This window comes from Barbus barbus, assembly GCF_936440315.1.
Source record: "Barbus barbus genome assembly, chromosome: 23".
Lineage (NCBI taxonomy): Eukaryota > Metazoa > Chordata > Actinopteri > Cypriniformes > Cyprinidae > Barbus > Barbus barbus.
This window is the reverse complement of record NC_136751.1, coordinates 27,135,389-27,158,658: the sequence shown is the minus strand read 5'-3', so window position 1 is coordinate 27,158,658 and position 23,270 is coordinate 27,135,389. Positions and strand designations below refer to the sequence as shown.

General features: G+C 35.0%; 1 protein-coding gene across 1 annotated transcript in view; it reads left to right on the top strand.

The window, feature by feature from the left end:
- The first annotated feature begins 3,231 nt into the window (after nt 1-3,231).
- Nucleotides 3,232-23,270, top strand: part of LOC306842568 (Golgi apparatus protein 1-like) — a 45,755-nt gene continuing 25,716 nt past the window's right edge. Inside the window, exons 1-9 of the mRNA XM_079373508.1 lie at nt 3,232-3,717; nt 15,533-15,562; nt 16,756-16,842; nt 18,274-18,489; nt 20,630-20,833; nt 21,138-21,209; nt 21,464-21,650; nt 22,033-22,247; nt 22,536-22,657. Coding sequence (XP_079229634.1) covers nt 3,403-3,717; nt 15,533-15,562; nt 16,756-16,842; nt 18,274-18,489; nt 20,630-20,833; nt 21,138-21,209; nt 21,464-21,650; nt 22,033-22,247; nt 22,536-22,657 — 1,448 coding nt within the window. The 5' untranslated portion in view covers nt 3,232-3,402. The remainder of the gene's footprint in view (nt 3,718-15,532; nt 15,563-16,755; nt 16,843-18,273; nt 18,490-20,629; nt 20,834-21,137; nt 21,210-21,463; nt 21,651-22,032; nt 22,248-22,535; nt 22,658-23,270) is intronic.

The window sequence follows — 23,270 nt, the reverse complement described above, 5'->3', positions numbered from 1 at the left end:
ATCAACCGGTTAAAATTTACAGCAGGTCATGCAAATTTGGTCAATTTTTTGGCCAGACAGAAACTGCACACAGGCTGAACGTAAATAAGTGTCTGTAAATCCACTCTCTGGCAGCAGGTGGCGCTTTATATGGAAAAGCTGAATTACAGCTGATTCCTGTGAACTCCGCGAACACTTCCTTTAGGTATTACATGGAGCGAAGATGAGAACAAAATGCCATCAAATCGTTTCTGAAGACAGTCCGAACCTTCAGAGGTACATTCATATAATTAATTCATTTGTATAATTCCCTTAGCACTCTTTTAAAACCTCCCAGCTTTTCCGCCCTATTTTCATTCAGAACGAAACTACTCTGCTGCCGTGCGCTCGTGAGACTGTTACTGAAAACTCTGCTTTATGCTGGACAGTATTTATTTATCGCGAGTTGTTCAAATCACGGTAATCGAATACGGTTTTAATGATAATTAAAATATGAAACGGTAATACTAACCGTGGGGAATTTTATCATGATTTATCGTCAAACCGGTTATCGTTACATCCCTAGTTGCAATCCTAATCAAACACACATGATCCAGCTAATCAAGGTCTCCAGGAGGCAATTTTTTCCCAGGGTTTTTCAGGGTTATGAACGTTTGGTAATGCAAGAACATTCTTTACAAACGTACATCATTATGTGGCTTCATTCAGGCTTTTTTATTATGCTGTCTTGTGTTTCTTACTCATGCTAGCTCTTATTGATGTCAGCTTGTTTAGTGTGTGTGAAGTGGATTAATATGGACTCTGTCATTGATTTACAGTGAAGCAGCTGACCTGCATGCGACCCTTTTCATGCAACGTCATACTGCGAAACAGCAATATTAGACATCAGGAAGGACAAAGCATTAAGATAATGCTGGTATCCAGACACATGCATACTGGATGGGAATAGGTTATGTGAACTTTTACCATTATTTGGAAACTGTTCAATTTTTTATAATGTACGAAATGTATATTCGATTTTTTAAATCTAGCTTTATCATCCACTTAGAATGTTTATTTTAAAATGAATAAACACAGAACATATGCAAACATGTTTGGTAAATACCAAAAATAGGGAGAGAAAGACACAATATGTATTTTGTCAGTGCAAATATTACACATGTACATGCATTCATATCAATATACTGTAAATGCAAAACAATAAAGAGTGCATCATAAACTACAATAAAGTATGCACAATAAAAACATTTATGCCATGCATAAATAGCATATTAGCTTGCCAAGATTAGTCATAAATAATGTAGTGTTAAATGCTGAGGTAATAAAAGAAGCTAGATATAGAGAAGTTTCTGCTGGAATTATTGATAATAACAGGAAACTGCATGTGCTGTGGGAAAATCTGAAGAAATTATGCTGAGGGGAGACATTATAACTTTTATTTTCTCCCATAAACCAGAGGAAGTGTTTTGAAAAGATGACTCATATCAACAGTTATTGATTTCTTGTTCATGCAGATTCATGTTTGTCATCTGAAATCAGCATTTTCAGGAATAGAATAGACAAGTGACATCTGACTCAATATATATATAATCTTAAATAAGGTTATTTGTTATTATTCATTTTATTATAATTATTATTTTAAATTATATATTTATTATAGTAACAACAACTAAAACAAGCTATACAATATAACAGCAAAGAAAAACATTTTAAACAAACAAACTTAAAAATTATAATGCAGATTAAATTATGTTTTATATGTAACATCTCGAAATTACTGATCCCACTACTGCGAAGGACTAATTGATGAATATTAATTTAGTCTTGCAGACATTGCTTGGTAACCTCCTTGGAGAGTCCGCTTGCTTAACTTAATTAATATTCATGATCCATGCCTTCCTCACAGTAGGATTCGTTTATTGGACAGGTGTTCGAGGCTTATTTACAAACGTCAGTAGTCCAGCCAATCAATAAAGCGTGCTGGGCTCGCGTCACGTGGCGTCATTAATATTCATGAGCAAAGCCTTCGCCGTACTAGGTTCTCCCGGTCAGCGCGGAGTAGTGGTGGAAATTTTGATTCTTTCCAGAGACTCGTTCATTTTTCGTTCGTTCACCAAAATGATTCGTTCAGTTTCGTTCACTAATTCGTTCAGTGACCATTTTTCCATATTACACAAATACGTCAGCATGTGCGGCAAAATGTGTTGTTCAACTAACGTATTTACTTGTTACAAAATAAAAACCGATTTGGCTTCATTAAAAAGTGTGCCCTTCTCATTAAATGAATAAAATAAGTCTAAATAAGTGATCAAAGTCATTACTCTTTTTATCTTTTAAATTACACTCTTTTCGGATGACCAAAGCACAAGTGTTTTTTTATTTGTTTGCATACTAGGCTAGTTAACATTTAATTGTTTAGGCAGAGATTTACACGTTCAAATCTGAGATTATGTTAAACGAGGAGTTATTCTGTATGTAAAATATGAATATAAACAAGCGTGCACAGTACGGATACCTGTGCTTTGCATCCGCTTTCTGCTGATTGATGAACTAGATTGACAGAATGGCCGACCTACCCGGTCAACGAACTGGGTATAGCTACCAGTTCGTTCAATTCGTTCACGAACGGGAGATCTCTCTCTCGTTCAGACTCAAAACAGAGCCATCTCGGTCAATGATGCTATTATATTCGTTCGTTCGATCCAACCAATTACATGCCCCTTCTAAACCCGAGCTGAAATGCTATTTGCTGACGTGAGTCACGTGACGCAAATGAGATGGGATGACGTGACGCAAATAATCAATACTGCCATATTTTTTTATGTTTCACAGTTTTTAAACAAACAAAAGTGCATGACATGACTAACATAATGAAATATTTTTTTATTTAAAAGTATGTAACTGTTCAAACATAAAACAACAATAATATAAATAAATAAAACAAAATGATAAATAAAAAAAAATATATAAAAAAAATAAAACAATAATATAAAAAAATAAAACAAACAACCAGTTGTTCGAACGACGAACGTAATAATGAGACGAGATGTATGTATGTAACAGTTCATTTGACTCTTTCAAACTCAAAGCAACTCAATGAAGGGCGTATTCGTTCACTAGATTCAAGAAATCACATGCTCCGTCCTCGTATCATACTCGAAGGCTATTGGCTCGAGGTTTAGTCATTCTTTGACACATGAAACGGTCCAGAGCTACGCATGCGCGAAATAGCGGCGCGCTGCGGTGGAGGGAGGAATTTCAGTGAACGAGAAATATGAGTCAATGGATTACGTGAACGAGAATGATTCATTCACCTAAAAGATTCGTTCAAAAAGAACGATTCGTTCACGAACGTAACATCACTAGCGCGGAGTCTTCGGAGGCAGAGTGAGTGGAGCTCGGTTCAGCTGTTTGTGGTTGAAGATGGCGGCGTGTAGACGTGTTCAGCTGCTGCTGCTCCTCATGTCTCTCTGCCTGCTAACCGTACAGGCTCTTAAACCTCTTCCAGGTATCGGGAATGTCCATCCTCCGGCTGCCGCCATGCACATGTTCAGAGCCGCGCTACCGAACCCCGGGAATAACGCCGCCGCCGCGTCCTCCGGTGCTCAGTCTAGAAGATCCACCGGCTGGAAGCTGGCAGAAGAACAGGCCTGCCGGGACGACATGACCCGTCTGTGTCCAAAACACACCTGGACAAATAACCTGTCTGTACTGGAATGCCTGCAGGACAAGAAGGAGGTGAGCAGCACCCCTAATGATGTTGAGTGTGTATAATATAGCTAATACTTAAATAATAATAATAACAACACAACAGTAAAAATAATATAATAATTATTTAATTTTAATTTATCATTTATATATTTGATGTATAATTTTTATTATACATTTTATATGCATGAATGCATTATTTATTTGAATAACTATATTAATATTTATTATAATATTTTAATTTAATTTATTAATTATTTAATGTAATTCATTTATTATTTTAATGAATAATAATACTAGTATGTATTATTGTATAATGTATAATAAATGCATTGTATTTTTATTATTGTTTTTATTACTAATTATTATTATAAAATTGAACGCGGGGTGGGTACTTGTACTTCCTTTCATTAGGCTTTGTGAATTTCAGACCGATAAGTGAAGTAGAGAAGACACAAGGCTTTCCAGATTGAAACTATATTGAAACATTTCATTAATTATCATCTATGTATCTATTCATTTTATAGCTGAATTTAAAGACTCTGTGAAATGTCTTGTTGTGCATGGAGGTCCATAATAGCCTACCTGATGATAAACTATCATAGCATCTTAGATCCTGTTGATCTCAATTTCGGTTTGTCAGGTCTGCTGCCAGGTTGTTTTCAGCCAATCATTTGAGCTGTAAATACCATGTGACTAATTACTGTGGAGCTGCAGGAAAATGACATGATGATTGGCTCTCACAAGCTTGACTAGAGTCAGTTTTGTCATGGAGTCTTTAATTGCAGGTGCATAAGCTCGACCACAGCATCTGAATTTAAATGTAAATGTATATATAAGCATGCAAATGTTCTTATTTTTCTCTGGCTTTTAAACAGCCGTACAAGCACAGACCTTTAATATTGACTAATTTAAGAACAAGCTGAAAATCTTCTAACCACATTTGTCTTTTGTAATTTTCTGTGCCGTGCTTGTTGACACAGTGACCTAGTTGTGCGGATGAGGAAATTATTATAGGAGTAACTTTTGTTCAGACACAGCAGATGCCCTGTGAGAAGCTTAATTTTTAGAATAAAATGTGATCGGCATGATCAAACTTTCAAATAATCCAATAAAAGTAAAAAAGTCCATCTAATATGTTAAAAAATCCAAATAATAATGTAAAAAAAGAAGACCTTTTAAACACTTTTGAAGGACTCCGTGACCACGGGGAGTGCCTAGCACCAAAAATGAGTGCTTTTCTGAAGCCATGTATTTTTGTGTTATAAACCAATAATTTTTCACTGAAAATCGGCTACTACACATGCAATAACCAATGGTTTATGACACGTATCATTGACGTGTTTTGATGCAATGCATTTGAATATATGCAAATTAATTTGAATTCGAGAGCTACTTTCTCAGTGGGTAATATCTTTACACTTTATACAGTCTTTGCACAAACTATATTTGGCTGTAATATAGTCTAGTGCACAAGTCAGACTGTCCTTTATTGATCATTTTTGGAGTCCCTGGTTACTAAAAATGCAGCGCATGCATCTTTCTCATTTGTGTTCCACAGAAACAAGAAAGTCTGGCTTTATCTGCGCAGTAGATCTAAACTGTGTCTGCATATTAAACCTGAGCCATATTTCTTAAAGATTTGTTTTCTGCTGTTTTGAGCTGCTCCTCCCTGACTTCTTGGCTCTGACGGTGCACCACTTTTCATCTGGCAATCACAAGGGCCAAGGTTCATTTGCAGCTAGACATAAATTAATTTAGGCTGAAAAACATCTTAGAGCAGCAGTTTTCTCTACTAGACTTTCACAACCTGTTTAAATGTCTCTTATATCAGAGTCTCTCATTACAGTCACAGCTTTAAACCTGTATTGATGGCACTATGCCTCTCTCTCTTCAGTAATTCCGGCCTCTCATTAGTGTTGAAGCGAGGTCTTGCTCTCTGGTCCGTGATAACTAATTTCAACACCTGAGGGACATTTCAGATAGCGGTCTGTCTGAAACACGACTATTATGCGTGTCCCATTTAGGGTGTCAAATCTTTGTTTCGTTAGCCTTGAAATGCAATTGGATGTACGCTTCGAGTTCATTTCTTTTTAATCATCCATTCCTGCCTCTGAAAATGAAAATGAGGGTGGCTGAATGTCTTGCTCTGATGTATTCAGTGGTAATATGCTGGTATTAATTGGACTAAATGCTGTCTAAAATGAGCAGTATGTGCACTTTGTGTGTAGCTTGCAGAGAATCTCTGAAATAGTTTCAGATCATTTCAAATGAAGGTTAAATTTCCTTCATAAGTCCACAAATGAAAGTGATGAATACATTTACAAAAAAGGACAATTGTATTCTTCTGTGGACATAGTGTTTATATATAGAATTTTAGTGTGGTAATATATATGTATAGTATTTATTCATTAATTATTTACTTTTTGGTGGGGATTGCAATGCATGTTTGGACAAGTGTCCAAATACAGTATATATACACACTGCTATTTATTGATTTTTTTTTTTTTTTTAAAGAATTGCAATACTTTTTTTTTCAAGTATCATAGTATGTATATATATTTATAGTACTAATTTTATATTTAATTGAATTTTTTGGGAAGAATGCAGTGTTTTTTGGACAAGTAATGTAGTATTATATTGTTTTGGGGGGAGGGGTTGCAATACATTTTTGACAAATATCATGGTAATACAGTATGTATAGTATTTATTTATTTTTATTAAATTTTTTTGGGAGGATTGCAGTAATTTTTGGACAAGTTTCATGGTATTATATATGTGTAGTATTTATTAAAATCTTATTTTGTTTTTGGGGGAATTTTCAATACATCTTTGGACAAGTATTGTGGTATTTTATATGTGTAGTATGTATTTTGTTCATTTTTTTGTGGGGGGATTGCAATACATTTTTGGACATGTATTGCTGTAATATGTATAGTATTTATTTAGATTTTATTAATTTTTAGGATAATTGCAATACATTTTTGGACAAGTAGTACATACAGTATAATATTTATTTATTCATTCATTTATTTGGAATTGCAATAGTTTTTTAATTCAATTCAAGTTCATTTGTATAGCGCTTTTCACAATGTGAATCGTTGCAAAGCAGCTTTACAGAAAATTGAAGTTTCTACATTATATTTATTAGTAGCTTATCTCAAGTTGATGCCCATATGGCTGAAATGTACAGTAAAAATCAAGCAGTTTGACATATAATCAAACAGATGGTGAGCACTATTAACAACAGTAATTTTTTTTGTTTTGAATATTGTATCTTAATACGGTTCAACCCTTTGTATTTTTCTCAGTTAATAAAAAATAAACCAAGAAAAAACCCCAAAACAACAGTAATTTTATGTTGCGATCAAAATTTTAGCAAAATTTGGTTGTTAGTTTTTTTTTAACAAGTAACTTAATATGCATAGCAATCATACAGTGCAATATGATATATGCAGAGAATCCACTACAAGCTTTCAAGCCAAAAGTAACCCATTGATTTTGGCATTGCAGCAGATAGAAGATGATAATTATTCTAGCATGAATGAAACATCAAGACAAGCTGTATACTCGTCTCGCAGTCTCTCCTCCTGCACCGCATGCCAAGTTCATTTGCCTGCGAACGGTTGCTTCAGCAGTCCTGACCGCGGCTCTAATTATTGGGATAATTGCTTTGCAGAGGCTCGGTAACAGCTGTGGCCTTCTGAAGAGGTAAATGATGTCCATAAATCTCTTCTCCATCTCCCTGAGGTCAGACCCCTCCGGGTCGGTCTTGTTTGCGAAGGAACCCTTGCAAACGCTTAAAGGCGGGAGGTAAGGTGGTCGTGGCACAGCTGCAAGCACGTCTGTCTTACTTTAATTTGCATTTTTAGCAGGTTCCTCTACTGGTGGGACGCCACGGTGGGATTGTTGTAAACAAAGCAGCTAGCGTGACTGATATGAGACCCTCCCGTGGGGATCCGGGGCTGAGATCCTGATAAACTAAACCAAAGAGCTTAGCTCTTAATCAAACATTTGTTTCATATAACAGAATCGAATGAATGAGGCGATAAGCTATTGTGTCTTTGCATTTTTGCAGACTAAACGTAAGATACCATGTTTTTTGTTACCATGTTTTTGTTGGCTGTAAAGCTGTTAGTGTGGAAATATGAGTCTGAGACGCTAATGAATCTAAAATGAAGTGGAATGAACTCATTTGGTGCACCGCTGAGAGGGAGACCGCATGTTTTATGCCTTTGACTGCTTTTTAAGACACCATAGCGTGATGTTGATGTTGGTAGATGGTTACTTATTTAGATAAAACATAATGTGTTAACTGAAAAGTCTAAAAATCACAAAGGAAAAAAAAGAAATTCTATTTTGAGTTAGAAAAGGATGCCTGTTTTGTGACCAATATGACATTATTTTCATGTCAATTGAAAATGTTTTCTGATTTCTCATGAATGCTTATGTGCAAGTTTATTGTATTTAATTATTATTCTCAATTGTGATTCTTAATAGATTTTAATTTCTCTAATTCAGTAGTTTTATTTAAATCAGCCTAAATAAAGGCAATATAACAAATACTATCCTAATGTATTTTACAAAGATTTTACCATTTAAAAAAAAAAAAAAAAGATAATTTACAGATTTTACTCACATTATTGCAATAAGATTTGGTTGGGAAAATGGGATTATTGTACTGCAAAAAAAAATTCTTATTTTTTTTTTATATATCAATATTTTTTTTAATTGCAGTTATTGCAATGATTTTGTATTTCATTGAGATTTTCTTGCATTATTGTATTATCACAAAAAGATTCGGGTGGTAAAATGTGATTAATTGTAATACAAAATAATGGCAGTAATGGTTCTAAAATAAGTTGTTTTTTTTTAGCAAAATCCATTTTCCTTGTTCTGTCTTTGGAATTTTGCAATGATATTTCTTTGAGGTTTTTATCCCCTTTTTTGCATTATTGCAATAAGATTTTTCTTGTTTCATAGAGTTTTTTTTTTTTTTTTGCATCATTGCAATAAGAATTGGGTGGAAAAATGTAAATAATTGTAATACAAATTAGTGTCAATAATGGTTCTAAAAATTGGGCTTAATATTTAAGAAAAATCAAGTTCCATTTTTCTTTCTGTGGAATTTGGGTATGAAATATGATTCAGAGATGTTCTTGACAGGTTTCATAAGATTCACTTTGTAATTGGTGAGGGTCAGTGTTGAATAATTGCTTTCATTTTGACTAATGGTGCAGAAATCCTGTAATGGCTTGAACAAAGGCTGGTCACTGACAGCTGTTGTCAGAGGAAAAGCTATCAGATATCATCGTTTTGATTTTGACTGTCAGTATCAACTGTTGCAATCACAAAAATGAGCTTGCAGGACTGCAATCATGTGGTTGTTCTTCAGCCAGTCTTTTTTTAGGTTGTCATCATCAATCAAAGGCATGACATGTTTTTGACCTCTCAACTGATGTTTTGCCAACTTTTGTTGCTTTTGGATGACAGTGAAAAACTTTTTAGAATTGCCAGCCAATCTTTGTCTTCCCTGGTAAGGACAAAGGTTGCTGCTATTCTCCACCGCGGCTTTGATCCAGTCATTTAACAGACTCAAAACATTATTAAAATAGAAGTCATGGGACTTTTCTTTTAAGGGCTAGAATTCTACCTGATGTGAAGATTATTATACAGAGTGACTTCCAATTCTTTGAACTAAGTTGTCACCTAAAAATAAAAATCCTACAGGCTGTTTTCATGTTGCTAGCTTTGTCACATGAAAGATTTAGCACGCATGGCAATGAGGAACGTCTGTTCTTGTTTACCTCTGTAGTGTAAGAACAGGTGTAAAGCGTGCAGCACTCTAAATGATTTTCAGAATATTTTCATGTCGTCTTATAGTGTACGTGCAATATCAGTATGACATACAATCTGTGTGTGTGTGTATATATATATATATATATATATATATATATATATATATATATATATATATTTTTTTTTTTTTTATATATAATATAAATAAAATCATTAATCTGATCATTAATATATTACACACACACACAACAAAATGTTAACACAAAAAATGCATAAATTGTACATATATTACAATTATATCTACACAATTATATATTTTATTTATAATATAATATATACACTATAAATAAATAATTAATTCAAAACATTAAAATTACCAATAAATTACCATAGTTTAATATTCAGTCATTTTACACACACAAACACGCACTATATATTAGTATTTGTGTGCATGCATGTTTATGTGTGCATGCGTAAATGACTCCACCAAGTAAGTCTGTTTTCTTGAAAAAAAAAAAATGAAATTATAAATATGCTATATTCGTAATATACTTATTTTTTTCATTTGAGTCAGTAAAACAAACTTGGTTTTGAAAAAACAGACGGAATACTAGTGAAGGCTAGCTACAACATTTTTTACACAATAATTTTTGTTTGTACTATAATTGATAAAACAGTCTGTCTGATTTACTAGCATGCACATGATGTTATTTTGAGTCTTTATATGCAGTCTCGTTGTCTGTTGCCATTTACAATGGCAAGTTGAATGTTTTGTTCGTTTTTTCCTGCAAATGATGTCTGATTTTTAGTGTATTACCGTTCAGCAGACATATTTTTTTTTTATTTGTTGCATAAACATTCAGCTTGATTAATGGACTACAGACAGAAGCCTTCATTTGTATATTTTAATGTAATGTTTTCTCTCTTTCCTGCAAGTAGATAAAGAGAATGAGGGACCTGCTGTTTCTCACTCAGAATACAGATAAGCTCCCTGTAAAATCACTCACTCTGGTTTTCTCCACTTTCACTCTCACACATGAGGACGGATGTTTTCACTGAAACTGCAGTGAACAGAAACCAGAGCCCGTTACAGAGGCGACAGCACTAGTAGTCCTCTCTGGGCTTTTCACGTCTTTCAGAGTCGTGCTGTGATTACTGCACTTGGCAGGCCGTTAAGTGGTTGTGCTACAGCATATACTGTTAAACAAACGCATTACCACTGTTCCCACTGTGTCTGCTTCTCCTCTGACACTGCACACAGTCTGTTTAGATTTGCAGAAATGGTTTCAAATAGCGTAACAGGAATATACCAGGTTCAGTACAAGTTAAGCTCAATGGCATAATTTAAAGCATATTGTTCTCAACCACAAAAATGTATATTTCAAAAAGCAAAAAGCATCTGGTTAATAATAGCGTCATTTTAGTACTATTTATAAAATGTAATATTATGTTATTTATTAATATTTTGAATTAGCTTTTATTTTATGTTTTCAGTTTTTATTGTTTTATATAATTTTTATATTTATAATGTAAATTTTTACATGTTCACATGTAACTATTTAGGGTTAATTTATTTTTATTTCAGTTATTTTTTTTTTTTTTATTTCCGGTTAATAATTTTAGTGCTTGAACTTAAATGTTTCAGTTAGTTGCCAAAGCAAGATTTCTCATTTTTGTTCAGTTTCATTTTCATTTAATATACAGTGTATTTTATTTAAACTTTATTTAAATATAGTATTAATACAGCCTTAAAATAAAAAAAATTCATGTTTTAGTGTGAAATCACTTACTAAGCTAAATTATATCCAATTTTACAACTTGACAACAAGATACCATAAACAAAAAAAATAAAATGTCTGTGAAAACGATGAGAACAACTTAAAGTACCCCTATTATGGATTTTTGAAAATGACCTTTCATGCAGTGTGTAACACAGCTCTAAGTGAATGAAAACATCCTGCAAAGTTTTAAATCTGAAAGTCCACCTTGTATAAAGCTATTGTCTCGCAAAAGAAAGCGTCGACTCTGAATCATTAAAACGAATCCCAAGCCATTTCATGTTGAGGTCAAGATGAAACATTAGCATGTTACCCGAAACGCCCACTTCTTGGTCTTTTCGGGTTGGTCTGAATGAAAATGTAAATTCATTCTTTGCCACAAGGTGGCGCTTTTGGAGCGGTAAAATAGCTGTTTGCCCGGTAATGCTGTACTCAAAGCAGCACTGCGCTCACAAACGCTGCTTTATCAGGCATTACAGGCATCTTTATTACAGGCGAGTCGTTTGGGAGTCGTTGAGCAAATAAGGTCAAAATAAATGCATATTATAAGACAATGAAAGTGTTTTTTGACCTTGCATGCATGTCAACCTGTTGTTGGGGACTCCCAAAACCAAAATATGAACCTTTCATAACCCATAATAAGGGCACTTTAACAGCTCAAAAAATACACAAGTTTGAAATGCTTTTAGAAAATTATAAATGGTAAATTTCTGCTGTTAAATCCTTTTGAATCAGACATTTATTTCCACTTTAAATGCTTTACTGTAATCTAAATTTTTGTTTTTTAAAGGAAAATTAATTTATGGTAATCAACATTTATAATTGCAAAGAGTTTATCATAATTTGAATTTCATAATCCAGTGCAAACAATCACTGCTCTGCTCTCCTAGGTGAAATGTCTTTAACAATATCACTTCTGATCACACAATGACTGTTGATAGATGAATATTTCACGTGAAGCAAGTGCAGAAGGTGGTTTTCCGGGAGGTGAAAAAGTGCTAGAGGTAGTAAGGCTAATATGGTAGCAATGCTCTTGGGTTTCTCTGAAGGCAGAGATTTCAAGGGTGGTGTCATGAAATCACTCATCTGTGCATGAATGAGGTGAGAGAGTGCTTAATGCGTCTGCTGCTAGCAAATCCCTGACGGAGTGAAACTTCGCCTTTTTATCAGGTCTCAACCTGACTGAAGCTGGGTCTTGTTGACGATGCTTCACCCATGGCTTGTTTTCCTCTTAATACTCATGACAAATCCAGACCCTGTGCTCTACACAGAGGAGAGATTTCTGTCCCTCACAGTTGCTTTATTTACCAGAACATGCAAAAAGACGTGATTTATAAACTTTTTCAGAAAATAAATATGTATATTTTAGGCAAGGTGATGAGTATATAGTCAGTCTTTTCATAAGAGATTCATTCAGAGCAAGAAAATGTTTTTATTTTTTTCAAAAAATAGTAGGAAACGTTTTTTGAGCAGCGTATCAGCATATTAGTATGATTTCTAAAGGATCATGTGACACTGAAGACTGGAGTAATGATGCTGAAAATACAGCTTTGTTTTTTTTGAGCAAATAAATGTAGCGTTAGTGAACATAAGAGACTTCTTTCAAAAGCGTTATTAACTTTTAAATGGCAGTGTAGAGGAAGTTAACATTGTCTTACTAGTTTAAGAAGGAAGTTTTACTATTGTAAAACATTGCTCTTCCCTTTTAATTATTTGTCAGAGCATCTTATTCTGTAGTGCTGCAGTAAAACTTCTTTCATACTTAAGCGCTGTTTGGCTTTTTTGAAGACATTTGTATCAGAGCAGAATCTCACCAGGGACTGCGATTGTGATTAAAAACTCCAATAGAACAGAAAAACCTACATTTGATCCAGAGTTAATAAAGAGCTGAAGAGTTGGTTATTGTTTTTTTCTTTTGAAAGTCATAAGAAACTCGTATTAGGATGTGAGCTGTGTAAAACCTCAGCTATGCCTCTTCATTGATAAGAAGTAAGATGGATGGCCAAAAACAAGCAGACATCTTTGAGAAGCTCCTAAAAAGTTTGCATTCACAGATGTTTACAAGCTGAAAATTGTTGTGTTATGGGCAAAAATGGTTCAGGGGTTTATAATAGATTTCCTCCCACTTCTTAATGAAACAGAATGACTTCCAAGGTTTAGAAGATATATTGTTTGCATGGAGACCATTGACATTTCAACTGTTCCACCCGCCTGACTACCTCTCATTGATGTGTGATTCAAAACACATGCCTTGATATTTTTATTTCTGTAATTAATCTCAGGATGCATGAAACAAATGATCTGAAAAAGAAAAAGTCACTAAAGATTGATGTCGCTAATAAAAGCCGTAGTGATTTTACTGTGGGTCCAACAAGCAAATCCCAGCAGACTTCTGTGAACTCTTGTGAGCGATGATACAAACTCTGAATCGATAATACTTTATTGAGCCGGTTTATTGAACCAAACCGTCCAAATTCAACCTTTATCACATTAATACAGGAAAGCAAGCAATGTGGAATCTCACAGAATCAATAGATGATCCATGTACGCCCCGACTAGCCTGTAATCACAGAGCCCTGACGTACAAATAGAAATATTCTGTTCTGGCTGGCGACGAGGAACCGGATGATTGATCTGGGTGTGGTTCCTGAGCTCAAATATCGGCCTGTTCCTATTTAGGGCCTGTGCTGTGTTATGTGCTTCTGCTGTGATATCATCTTCTGATCCCCTTCGAAAACACTGACCATGAATCTGTTTAGTTGTTTTATGTCTTCTATGAAGATTTACTTCACGTTTCTTTATCTGTGTGTCTGTGTGTGTGTGTGTGTGTGTGTGTGTATACGGTTTCTTTTGAAATTGGGATGAAATATGACTTGCACATGTTTTTGACAGGGTTTGCAAGATTTACTGTAATGTTGTCTCTGAAGATGCTTTTTAAATGTCAGCTTATGAATCCCATTTAAACCCAGGAGCACATACTCATCAGTCTATGCACCAGACACCTTTACATAAAAATATTTTTGCTTTGTAAGATTTAAATTAAGATTTATTTAAAAGAACCTGTTCTTATCTCCACTAACATTAAACATATTGTGTTGTGGCCAGACTAGCAAAATGTCTTTGCTTTGATGTTCGTCTTATCGAGGGCAGCTGAAGGATGATGCATTATTGTCAAGCCATTGTTAGGGCGTTGTATGTGAATGCACATTGATTTTTGCCTGTTTGACTATGTTGTTGTCGTCCCCTGACAATTGCTAATTGCATTTTCATGCTCTATGAGTCACTCAGCAGTTGTTTACTGTGCTCGGTTAGAGACTGTGCTTATTGACAGTTAGCAGTCAGTGGTCTAACCCAGCCAGAATGAGAAGAAACAGACAGGCTGTATTGAGGGAGGAAAACTAAAGGTTTGAGAGGTCACAAGGCATTCTGCTTGAGACTATTCTTTTATCAAAGCAGATACTATATTGTGTTTTTATTTATGCTGTTTTCTGGCATTTGTGCAAGTATGTGGTTTTGTTGGTTTATTTTCTTTGTAAAACAAATGTGTTTGTATTGGAAGAGATCTAATAAACTGTTTTTGTTTGTTTTTATATTTGAAAAAATATATTTCATAAATTTGGGATTTAAAAAATGTATCAGTATCCGTTGATATTTGACAGTGTATTGGATTGTCATTTCTCCTATTTTTTTTTTTTTATCAGTTTTAGCATGTATGTTTATGATATTGTAAATAAAATCAGTCTATTCTTAAAATACATTTGGGATTTTACAAAATGTGTAAGTATTGGTGGCTGTTGGCAAGTGCATTGGATTGTGCCTTTATTTTATTTTAGTAGTAAAAAAAAAAATCTATATTTTATTCATTTGTTAAAACGTTTGGTAATTTGGCGATTTAGTAAAAGTGCATTGGATTGTGCCATTATGCCTTTATTTTATTTTTGTTTTATTTTATTAGTAAAAAAAAATCTAGATATTTTATTAATTTGATATTTAAAATGTGTTAGTATTGTTTGATATTGGGCAATTTAATTTATTTTATTTTAAAATAATATTTTATTTTATTGTTAATTTTATGATTATATTTATAAATCTTTTTGTTGTTGTTTTTACCTCCATTTACTGCCAGTAATAAAGCTTTATTGGCATGAGTAACAATTACAATTCTCAGAGCGTAAACTTCAGTATTGGAAGTCATACAGAATTAATAAAGAGAAGGACATGAAGAGAAAATGAAAAGATTATAAATTCCCTTTCTCTTTCTTTTACAGGACACAGAAATTGCTGCAGACTGCAACCATGTAAGTACTCAAAAAGGTCTGCGTTTAATGATAATTATCATCAACGTGACTCCTCTTCTTCATAGCGCCACACATCTTTTAGGGGGATGTTCCCTGTTTACCCTCTGCGCGCACTCCATTCTTTCAGAGCGATTCTTTATAGTTTTACGAGAGAATGCGTCAGTAGGATTTAGAGACCAGTAACATCAGCAAGTAATTTGAGAAGAATAATGGCCTAATCACCATCTAATGCTGGCTGCAGCCCGCAATTAATTTGGTGGGGTCCCGAGAGAGGTATCTGTTTCTGATCTCCTTCGCTAACATTCGTGGCTTTGATGTTCTCATTAAGGCCGCAGCGCGAGACCTGGTCCACAAATCAGAAACGAGGAAAATTTAGGCGTATGATTCAGGCCTGAGTCACCAATCTCATTACGCAAGACTCATAGTTGAGCAATAATTAATATAAAGAAATTATTCTGGCATTTTTGGATCTTACATTAATCAGCACTTTTAGTTAGTGTCACTGTTAATGTGCAATCACATACAGAGAGCTTTCGAGCTGTGGAGTGAGATACAGTAACTACAAGGCCATTTACTTTGACATATTTTTGTTTTGAAGAGAAATTTTCATTTTTCTCTCTGAAGGGAAATCGGTTACTTCTTATTGAGCAGTTACTTGATGCTCAAACCATAAAACGAAGAAAGTATTACTTTCTATCTTTTTAACTGCATTTCCAGACTTGACCTTAGAGGTTGACTAGAGGTTCTGCACTGACTCAGAGGAATAGTTCACTTGAACATTAAGATTGTCATTATTTACTCGTGCTTATGTCATTCCAAACCTGTACAGTGGAACATGAAGGGAAGAAATAGACTGAAGACTGCACTAATATTTTCAGAACTGAAGCCTTCAAGCTTCAAAAAGGATGCAAAAGCATCATACAAGTCATGCATACAACTAGTGTGCTCTATTTGGGAAGTCTTCTAAAGTCATACAATAGCTTTGTGTGAAAAATAGATTCAAATTTACAACTTTGTTTGCTGATAATCATTCTTTACAGTCAGTTGAAACAGTCTGATTCATAAAGGAACCATTTATACCTTGAACTGAATCAAAAGATTCACTGAAAAGATCACACTCGGAATGAATTCACAAACACCAAAGTCACATTATGTATATTTCTAATGTTTCATATTTTTAAAAATGTTTCCAGCTGTTGTGGAACTACAAGCTGAATCTGACCACAGATCCGAAGTTTGAGTCCGTGGCGCTGGAAGTGTGTACAAGCACCATGCTAGAGGTCAGTTTCTGCTGTTGTTTTGCTTTTGGACCTTTTGCTCTTTAATTCCCAAACAGTTCCCCAAGCAATCATGCTCTCATGCTTTCATGCATGATTCATGCAATCATGCTTTCAACTCATGTGTACGTGATTGTGTTGTGATTTCAGTTGGGGCTGCACAATATAACAAAATACAGTTGAACTCGCAATATGGCTTAGTGCTGTAATTTATTAAATATACGAGACACTTATTTCAGAGTGATTTCAGTTCATGATTCTGTGATTATTTAAGTGATTCAGAGTGTTTTGGTTCATTTACTGTGAATTGAGACACTGAAACACTGTTATCCTGAGCCGTGCGTGTGTAAATGAAGACCATGCCGCATTTTGAAATGCACAGATACAAAGACTATTTATTTGGCAGCAAACAATTAAATTAAAAGCTTGACAGTTTAAACTTGGAAAAGAAATTTGTTACATTTTTGAAAATCTTTTTTTATTTTATTATACAATTGTGTTATTAGTTTTATTTAACAATAATCTTAATAAAAATCATAGCCTAATTATTATTTTAGTCCTATTGACTCTTCACGGTTGTTCATGGTTACTGAAAGAGGTTTGAGTTTGATTTTGTAAGTATGAACTACCATATTTTTCAAGTTATTTCCCAAATAGAGTCCTCAAAGGAGAGTTCACACTCAAAAAAGGTTTTATTATTATTATTATTATTATTATTATTATTTTCTATACATTCTCCAACAAAATCAGCCCAATCATTCTAGAATGGTTATTCCCAATTAAGAAATTCTGGTAACACTTTGCAATAAGGTTCTATTTGTTAACATTAGTTAATATAATCTAACAATGAAAATACTTCTAAAGCATTTATTAATCTGTAGTTAAGGTTGATTCCATCATTTACTAATACAGTATTAAAATCAAAAATATCTGTTATTTAATGGACCTGAGCCAACAAAGACTAACAATAAACAGTTGTATTTTTATTAACTAACCTTAACAAAGATTAATAAATACTGTAACAAATGTAACCTTATTATAAAATGTTACCACAAATTCCTTTATTTTTTTTACATATACATTTCAGTATATATTGCTGAAAAATGCCTTTTTCCAATATCCTGCAGCCCTAATTTCAGTGCAGAGGAACCGACGTCTACATTTGTAATGCAGTGTGATTTTATGTTTGACTGCACTCTGAGCTGCCATAATGTAATTAAAATCAATCTCAATAGGCAAAAGTTTCCCACTAACCTCTTCACGAATGCGTGTGTGTGTTTTGATGCGCATTTGTGGTTGAATACACAATTTAATTACCATTAGTGAAATTGACTTGATATTAAATAAGGAATGTAAATTCTTCATGTCTGCAGCATTGATCCTTGACTGCTTCTTCTCATGGATAATGAAAAGAGCCTTAAATTTGTTTCTCAGCTGAAAGAGTGTGCAGATGAAGAGCGGGGGAAAGGCTATCTGATGTCCTGCCTGGTGGACCACCGCGTCAACATCACAGAACGCCAGTGCCATCAGTACATCACCAAGATGACCAGCATCATCTTCAGCGACTATCGGCTCATATGCGGCTTTATGGACAAATGCAAAGAAGACATCAACACACTGCAGTGTGGAAGCATCACTGTCGGAGAAAAAGTAAGCTTGCGTTCCAATAATAGCTGTGAATGCTTTGACTCCTTGCCCACTTAAAACCGCAAAGCTCTAGAATATCCCTTTGGGAAACCATAGGATGTTGGCTTGGTACCAGATGGCTCTGTGATGTAGTGACTCTGCCGTTCCCGAAATGTCCACATTCCTCCAGGCGTGCTGGAACATGGGCACCCGTTCACCGCACTTGCTTCGTTCCCCGGGTGCACTCTGCTGAAATTAAAAAGTTAACTTTAGACTTGTCTGCTCGTTGACTTAAAATAGCCTAAATAAGCTCAGACTGCCAAACATACAAGATGGCAAGTGAGGAATGAAGATTATATTTATCTGATTAGTGAGTTTAGGCATCTTTTAGATGTCTTTTAGATCACGGGTTATGCAGTAATTAAGTACTATTATGTGGCTGCCAGCTCTCATTCTGTGGTGCCTTTTGCCTTTAAATATCACTCATTATTTTGTCATTAAGTTGCATGCCTTAAATTTTGACACTAAATTACTTCGAGTGGGCATTTGAATATCATCATCAACACTATTTGACTGCATTATTTGTTTACAGTCACCTTGGATGATGTTTTCTCCCAGGCCTCAGGAAGTGTTAGTGGTTGAACGCATGGCTGTCACTTACCTTTACAGACCAATGATCTAAAATTGGAAATGTTCTTCAGCTGACTTTTAATAAAAAGTCTTTTTTTTAACTTTTAATTTTAAGTACAAAAAAAAAACTTATTTATTTTGATATATTTATATTTTTATATATAATTTTTTTATTTATTTGTTTGTTTGTTTATTCATTTTCCTCATTCTCACAGTGTTGTTATATTGTTATTAACTAAAACTATTAGTTTGAAATAAAAATAACAAATAATCGGATGAAAAAAATAAATATTAGTGTAACGGGGCGAACGAGACGAGCGGATCCAAGTGCAAGCTTATTTAAAAACAGTCAATAAACAGGCAGGGTCAAACAACGGCAAACAGGTATGGTACGGGCAAGACACAGAGCAATCCTAGGGCTAGCAAGAGTCGACGATCGGCGAACAATATCCAACAGGGCAAGGCAGAGAGATAATCCAGGTATACGAGCAGTAGTCCAAGAGAGGAGTCCAAAAGGCAAGGCAAAGGGGTAAATCCAGGAAACACGGGCAAGACTCAAAACACTAGAAAAACACACAAGGCAAGACTATGACAACAAAGTGGGTTCCGTATCGCAGCTAAAACTAGGAGAGTTATAAATGCAGAACAATACTGGAACTAAACAGAAAAACACAGAAGGCTCGGTAAGGCAGCTAACACTAGGGGAGTGATAAACGCAATACAATACTCGGCAGAGAGGAAGAGGAAGTACAGGGTTATGTAGGGTGTGTGATCAGTGCAATCAGCTGTGTGTCGTCAGTGCAATGGATGATGGGAATTGTAGTCTGAGGTGGTGTGCAAGAGTCCATGTGGTGAGCGAGTGACCTCTGGTGGTGAGTTAACGGAAGTTCATAGACCAGATTCATGACAATTAAAAATGTTTCCTTGGAAACTAGCTAAAATTATTTTATGTTGAACTACTAATATAACTACAACGAAAATAAAAATAAATCAAAGCTAAATGGAAATGTAAAAAAAACTAATAAAACTAACAAAAGCATATAAATTATTACTAAACCTAAATTATAATTAAAACAAACTATAAAAATATAAAACATATATTATTAATTATTTAATCATATTTTATAAAATATTTAACTAATAAAATTCTAAGTAATAATAATAATAATAATAATAATAAATACTATAATAGTATATAAATAATACTAAAATAGCACTGCTCTCTCCCTGCTCTTTTCTGTCTTTCCTATATAAAAAAAAAAAGCCAAAAAGCTCATAAAAAATTTTAAACAATTTTTTTTTTTTTTTTTTTTTATAACAAAAACTTTCATTCAATCATTCATCATTGTTAATCTATTTGGTTTTCACATTCTTTGTAAAATATCTCATTAGTTTACGTTTTTACTTTGTGATTCATTTTTCCTTCCTCCCTTTTATCCCTTCAGTCTAACATATATGTTGTCCCAAAACAAACCCTAACCCAAGCGGTCCCAAGGCCAAATATTTTGTCTTTTTTTTTTTTTCTTCCGGTTAGGACCTGCATTCTCAGGGTGAGGTGATTGCGTGTCTGGAGAGGGCTCTGGTCAGGGAAGCAGAGCAGCAGGATAAGACTCATCAGATCAAGGATGCCTGCAAAAAGTCCATCATGAGAGTGGCTGAACTGTCAGCGGACGACTTCCACCTCGACCGCTACCTCTACTTCTCCTGCCGAGATGACCGGGAGCGCTTTTGTGAAAATGTATGTGTCAGCTTCTTTAACAGTTTCCTCTCATCCATCACGATAACTGCAGCTTAATTTGCATACTTCTACTACTTACTACTACAAGTATATACCTTACTGGAAGGCGGTGGGTTGGTTTGATTGACAGCTGCCTCTCATGAGTCAGAATGACAGGATTAGACCACACAGCTGCTTTGTGTAGGAGGAGCCGTGGGCCGATGTGTTGATGTGCGAACATGAAGCATCGAATATCTCCCGATTGACCTGAATTGATCTGTCAATGCTTAACATTTTATACATGTTCTTTTTTTTGTGGTTGCAGACCCAGGTGGGAGAGGGCAGAGTGTACAAATGCCTGTTCAACCATAAATTTGAGGAAGCAATGTCAGAAAAGGTGTGGCACATCTTTAGTTACCAATATATTGAATTTAATACCACGGATTATGTGAAATAAACTCAAATTGAATGTAAACGTAAGCAGTTTTTTGTTTCTCAACCAAATCCATGCAACATTATGTGCATAAAATGTCAGTTTCTGATCTGAAAGTCATAGCCTAGAAGAAGCCACAGGAATGTTGGTGGTCAGTTTAGTGTATGTGTTTGTCCTGTCTGAGTGTCTGTGTACTTAATAAGCATCTCTTTCCACAGTGCAGAAACGCCCTGACCACTCGGCAAAAGCTCATTGCTCAAGATTATAAAGTCAGTTACTCCCTTGCAAAGGCCTGTAAAGCCGACCTACGCAAATACCGTTGTAACCCGGACACCAACATGCCTCGCGCACGAGAGGCCAGACTCTCCTACCTCCTCCTCTGCCTGGAGTCTGCTGTTCACAGAGGTTTGTTCATGTCATTCAGTATCATACTACAGTTGTACTCTGACATTGGCCAATATTGGCAGTCGTGGCCTAATGGATAGAGAGTTGGGCTTGTCCGGCAGGAATTGTAGGCGGGGGGAGTGAATGTCCAGTGCTCTCTCCACCCTCAATACCACGACTGAGGTGAGACCCTTGAGCAAGGCACCGAACCCCCAACTCCCCGGGCGCAGTATACTGTATATTCTGTGCAGTAAATAACGCGCTTGTATTCTGTTCCAGCCATAGTCTTTGCTCTCATTCATGCATGTTCCCCTCTTCAGGGCTGTTTATTGATTTTGCTGCAACCTAATAAGTTTGTTCATTGTTACGTTCCTTCCTGTGGGTTTTACCGCTGTCATCTCAGGCCGTACGGTGACCGGAGACTGTCAGGGTGAGATGCTGGACTACAGACGCATGCTAATGGAGGATTTCTCTCTGAGCCCTGAGATCGTGTTGCATTGTCGAGGGGAGATTGAGGCGCACTGCTCAGGACTGCACCGCAAGGGACGAACCCTGCACTGCCTCATGAGAGTCACCCGCGGGGACAAGGGCACGGTGGACAACCTCTGCCAGACAGCAGTAAGAACCCTTGGGATTGTGGGAAATGGTATTGGATATTTAATTGTAGTTTTTGTACTGCATTTATTTGATCAACAGTAATATTGTGAAATATTATAATAATTTAAAATAACTGTTTTTATTTTGAATACATTTTGAAATGTAATTTATTCCTGTGATGCAAAGCTGAATTTTCAGCATCATTACTTCAGTCTTCAGTGTCACATGATCCTTCAGAAGTCATTCTAATATACTGATTTGCTCTAGAAATCTGTTTTTTATTCATTTATTTTTTTTTGCCTCTTGTAGCTCCAGACTCTTATCCAGTCAGCAGACCCCGGTGCTGATTACCGAATTGATCGTGCTTTGAATGAAGCCTGTGAGTCTGTGATCCAGACGGCCTGCAAACACATCCGCAATGGAGACCCTATGTGAGTTATGTCCATATAGTGTAAATACTTGCATGAAAGCTTCAATGAGCGTGTTGTATTGTACTCTGTCATCAGTGGAAACTACTAAGCAGTAGGTAACTGTAGTCTGTCTCAGGATTTATTTGGGTGAGATAACACTCCTGTAGAGATTTAGACTCATTGCTTTGTTTAAAGCACCAATGCTGTCTTTCTCTCACAGGCACCATATAAAACTGCAGTGGATTTAGAGGAGAGAGTCAAATCCAATTAAGTGTGTGTGGAGTGTGTCACTCTATTTTTCTAAGAGGAAGAAAGATGAACAGGGATTCAAGCTGTAGAATGCAACTTAGTCAAGTTTACACCGTGTCTGCATTGGAAAAGGCTATGTAATACTCAAAAAAAAGTTATTTTTATTTATTTTTATTTTTATGGTGTTTGAAAATGTTTATTTATTAAATAGTTTTTTTTTTTCTAATTTATTTAATTTCTAATTGGTTGTTTTAAAATTATTATTCATTTTTCATTGATTTTTATAATATTTGTCAAATAAAATATAAAAAATGATCCTGCATCAAAATAGACTCAAATAAGGGATTTATTTGTATTAAATAAAATTATTTATTATTAAATTATT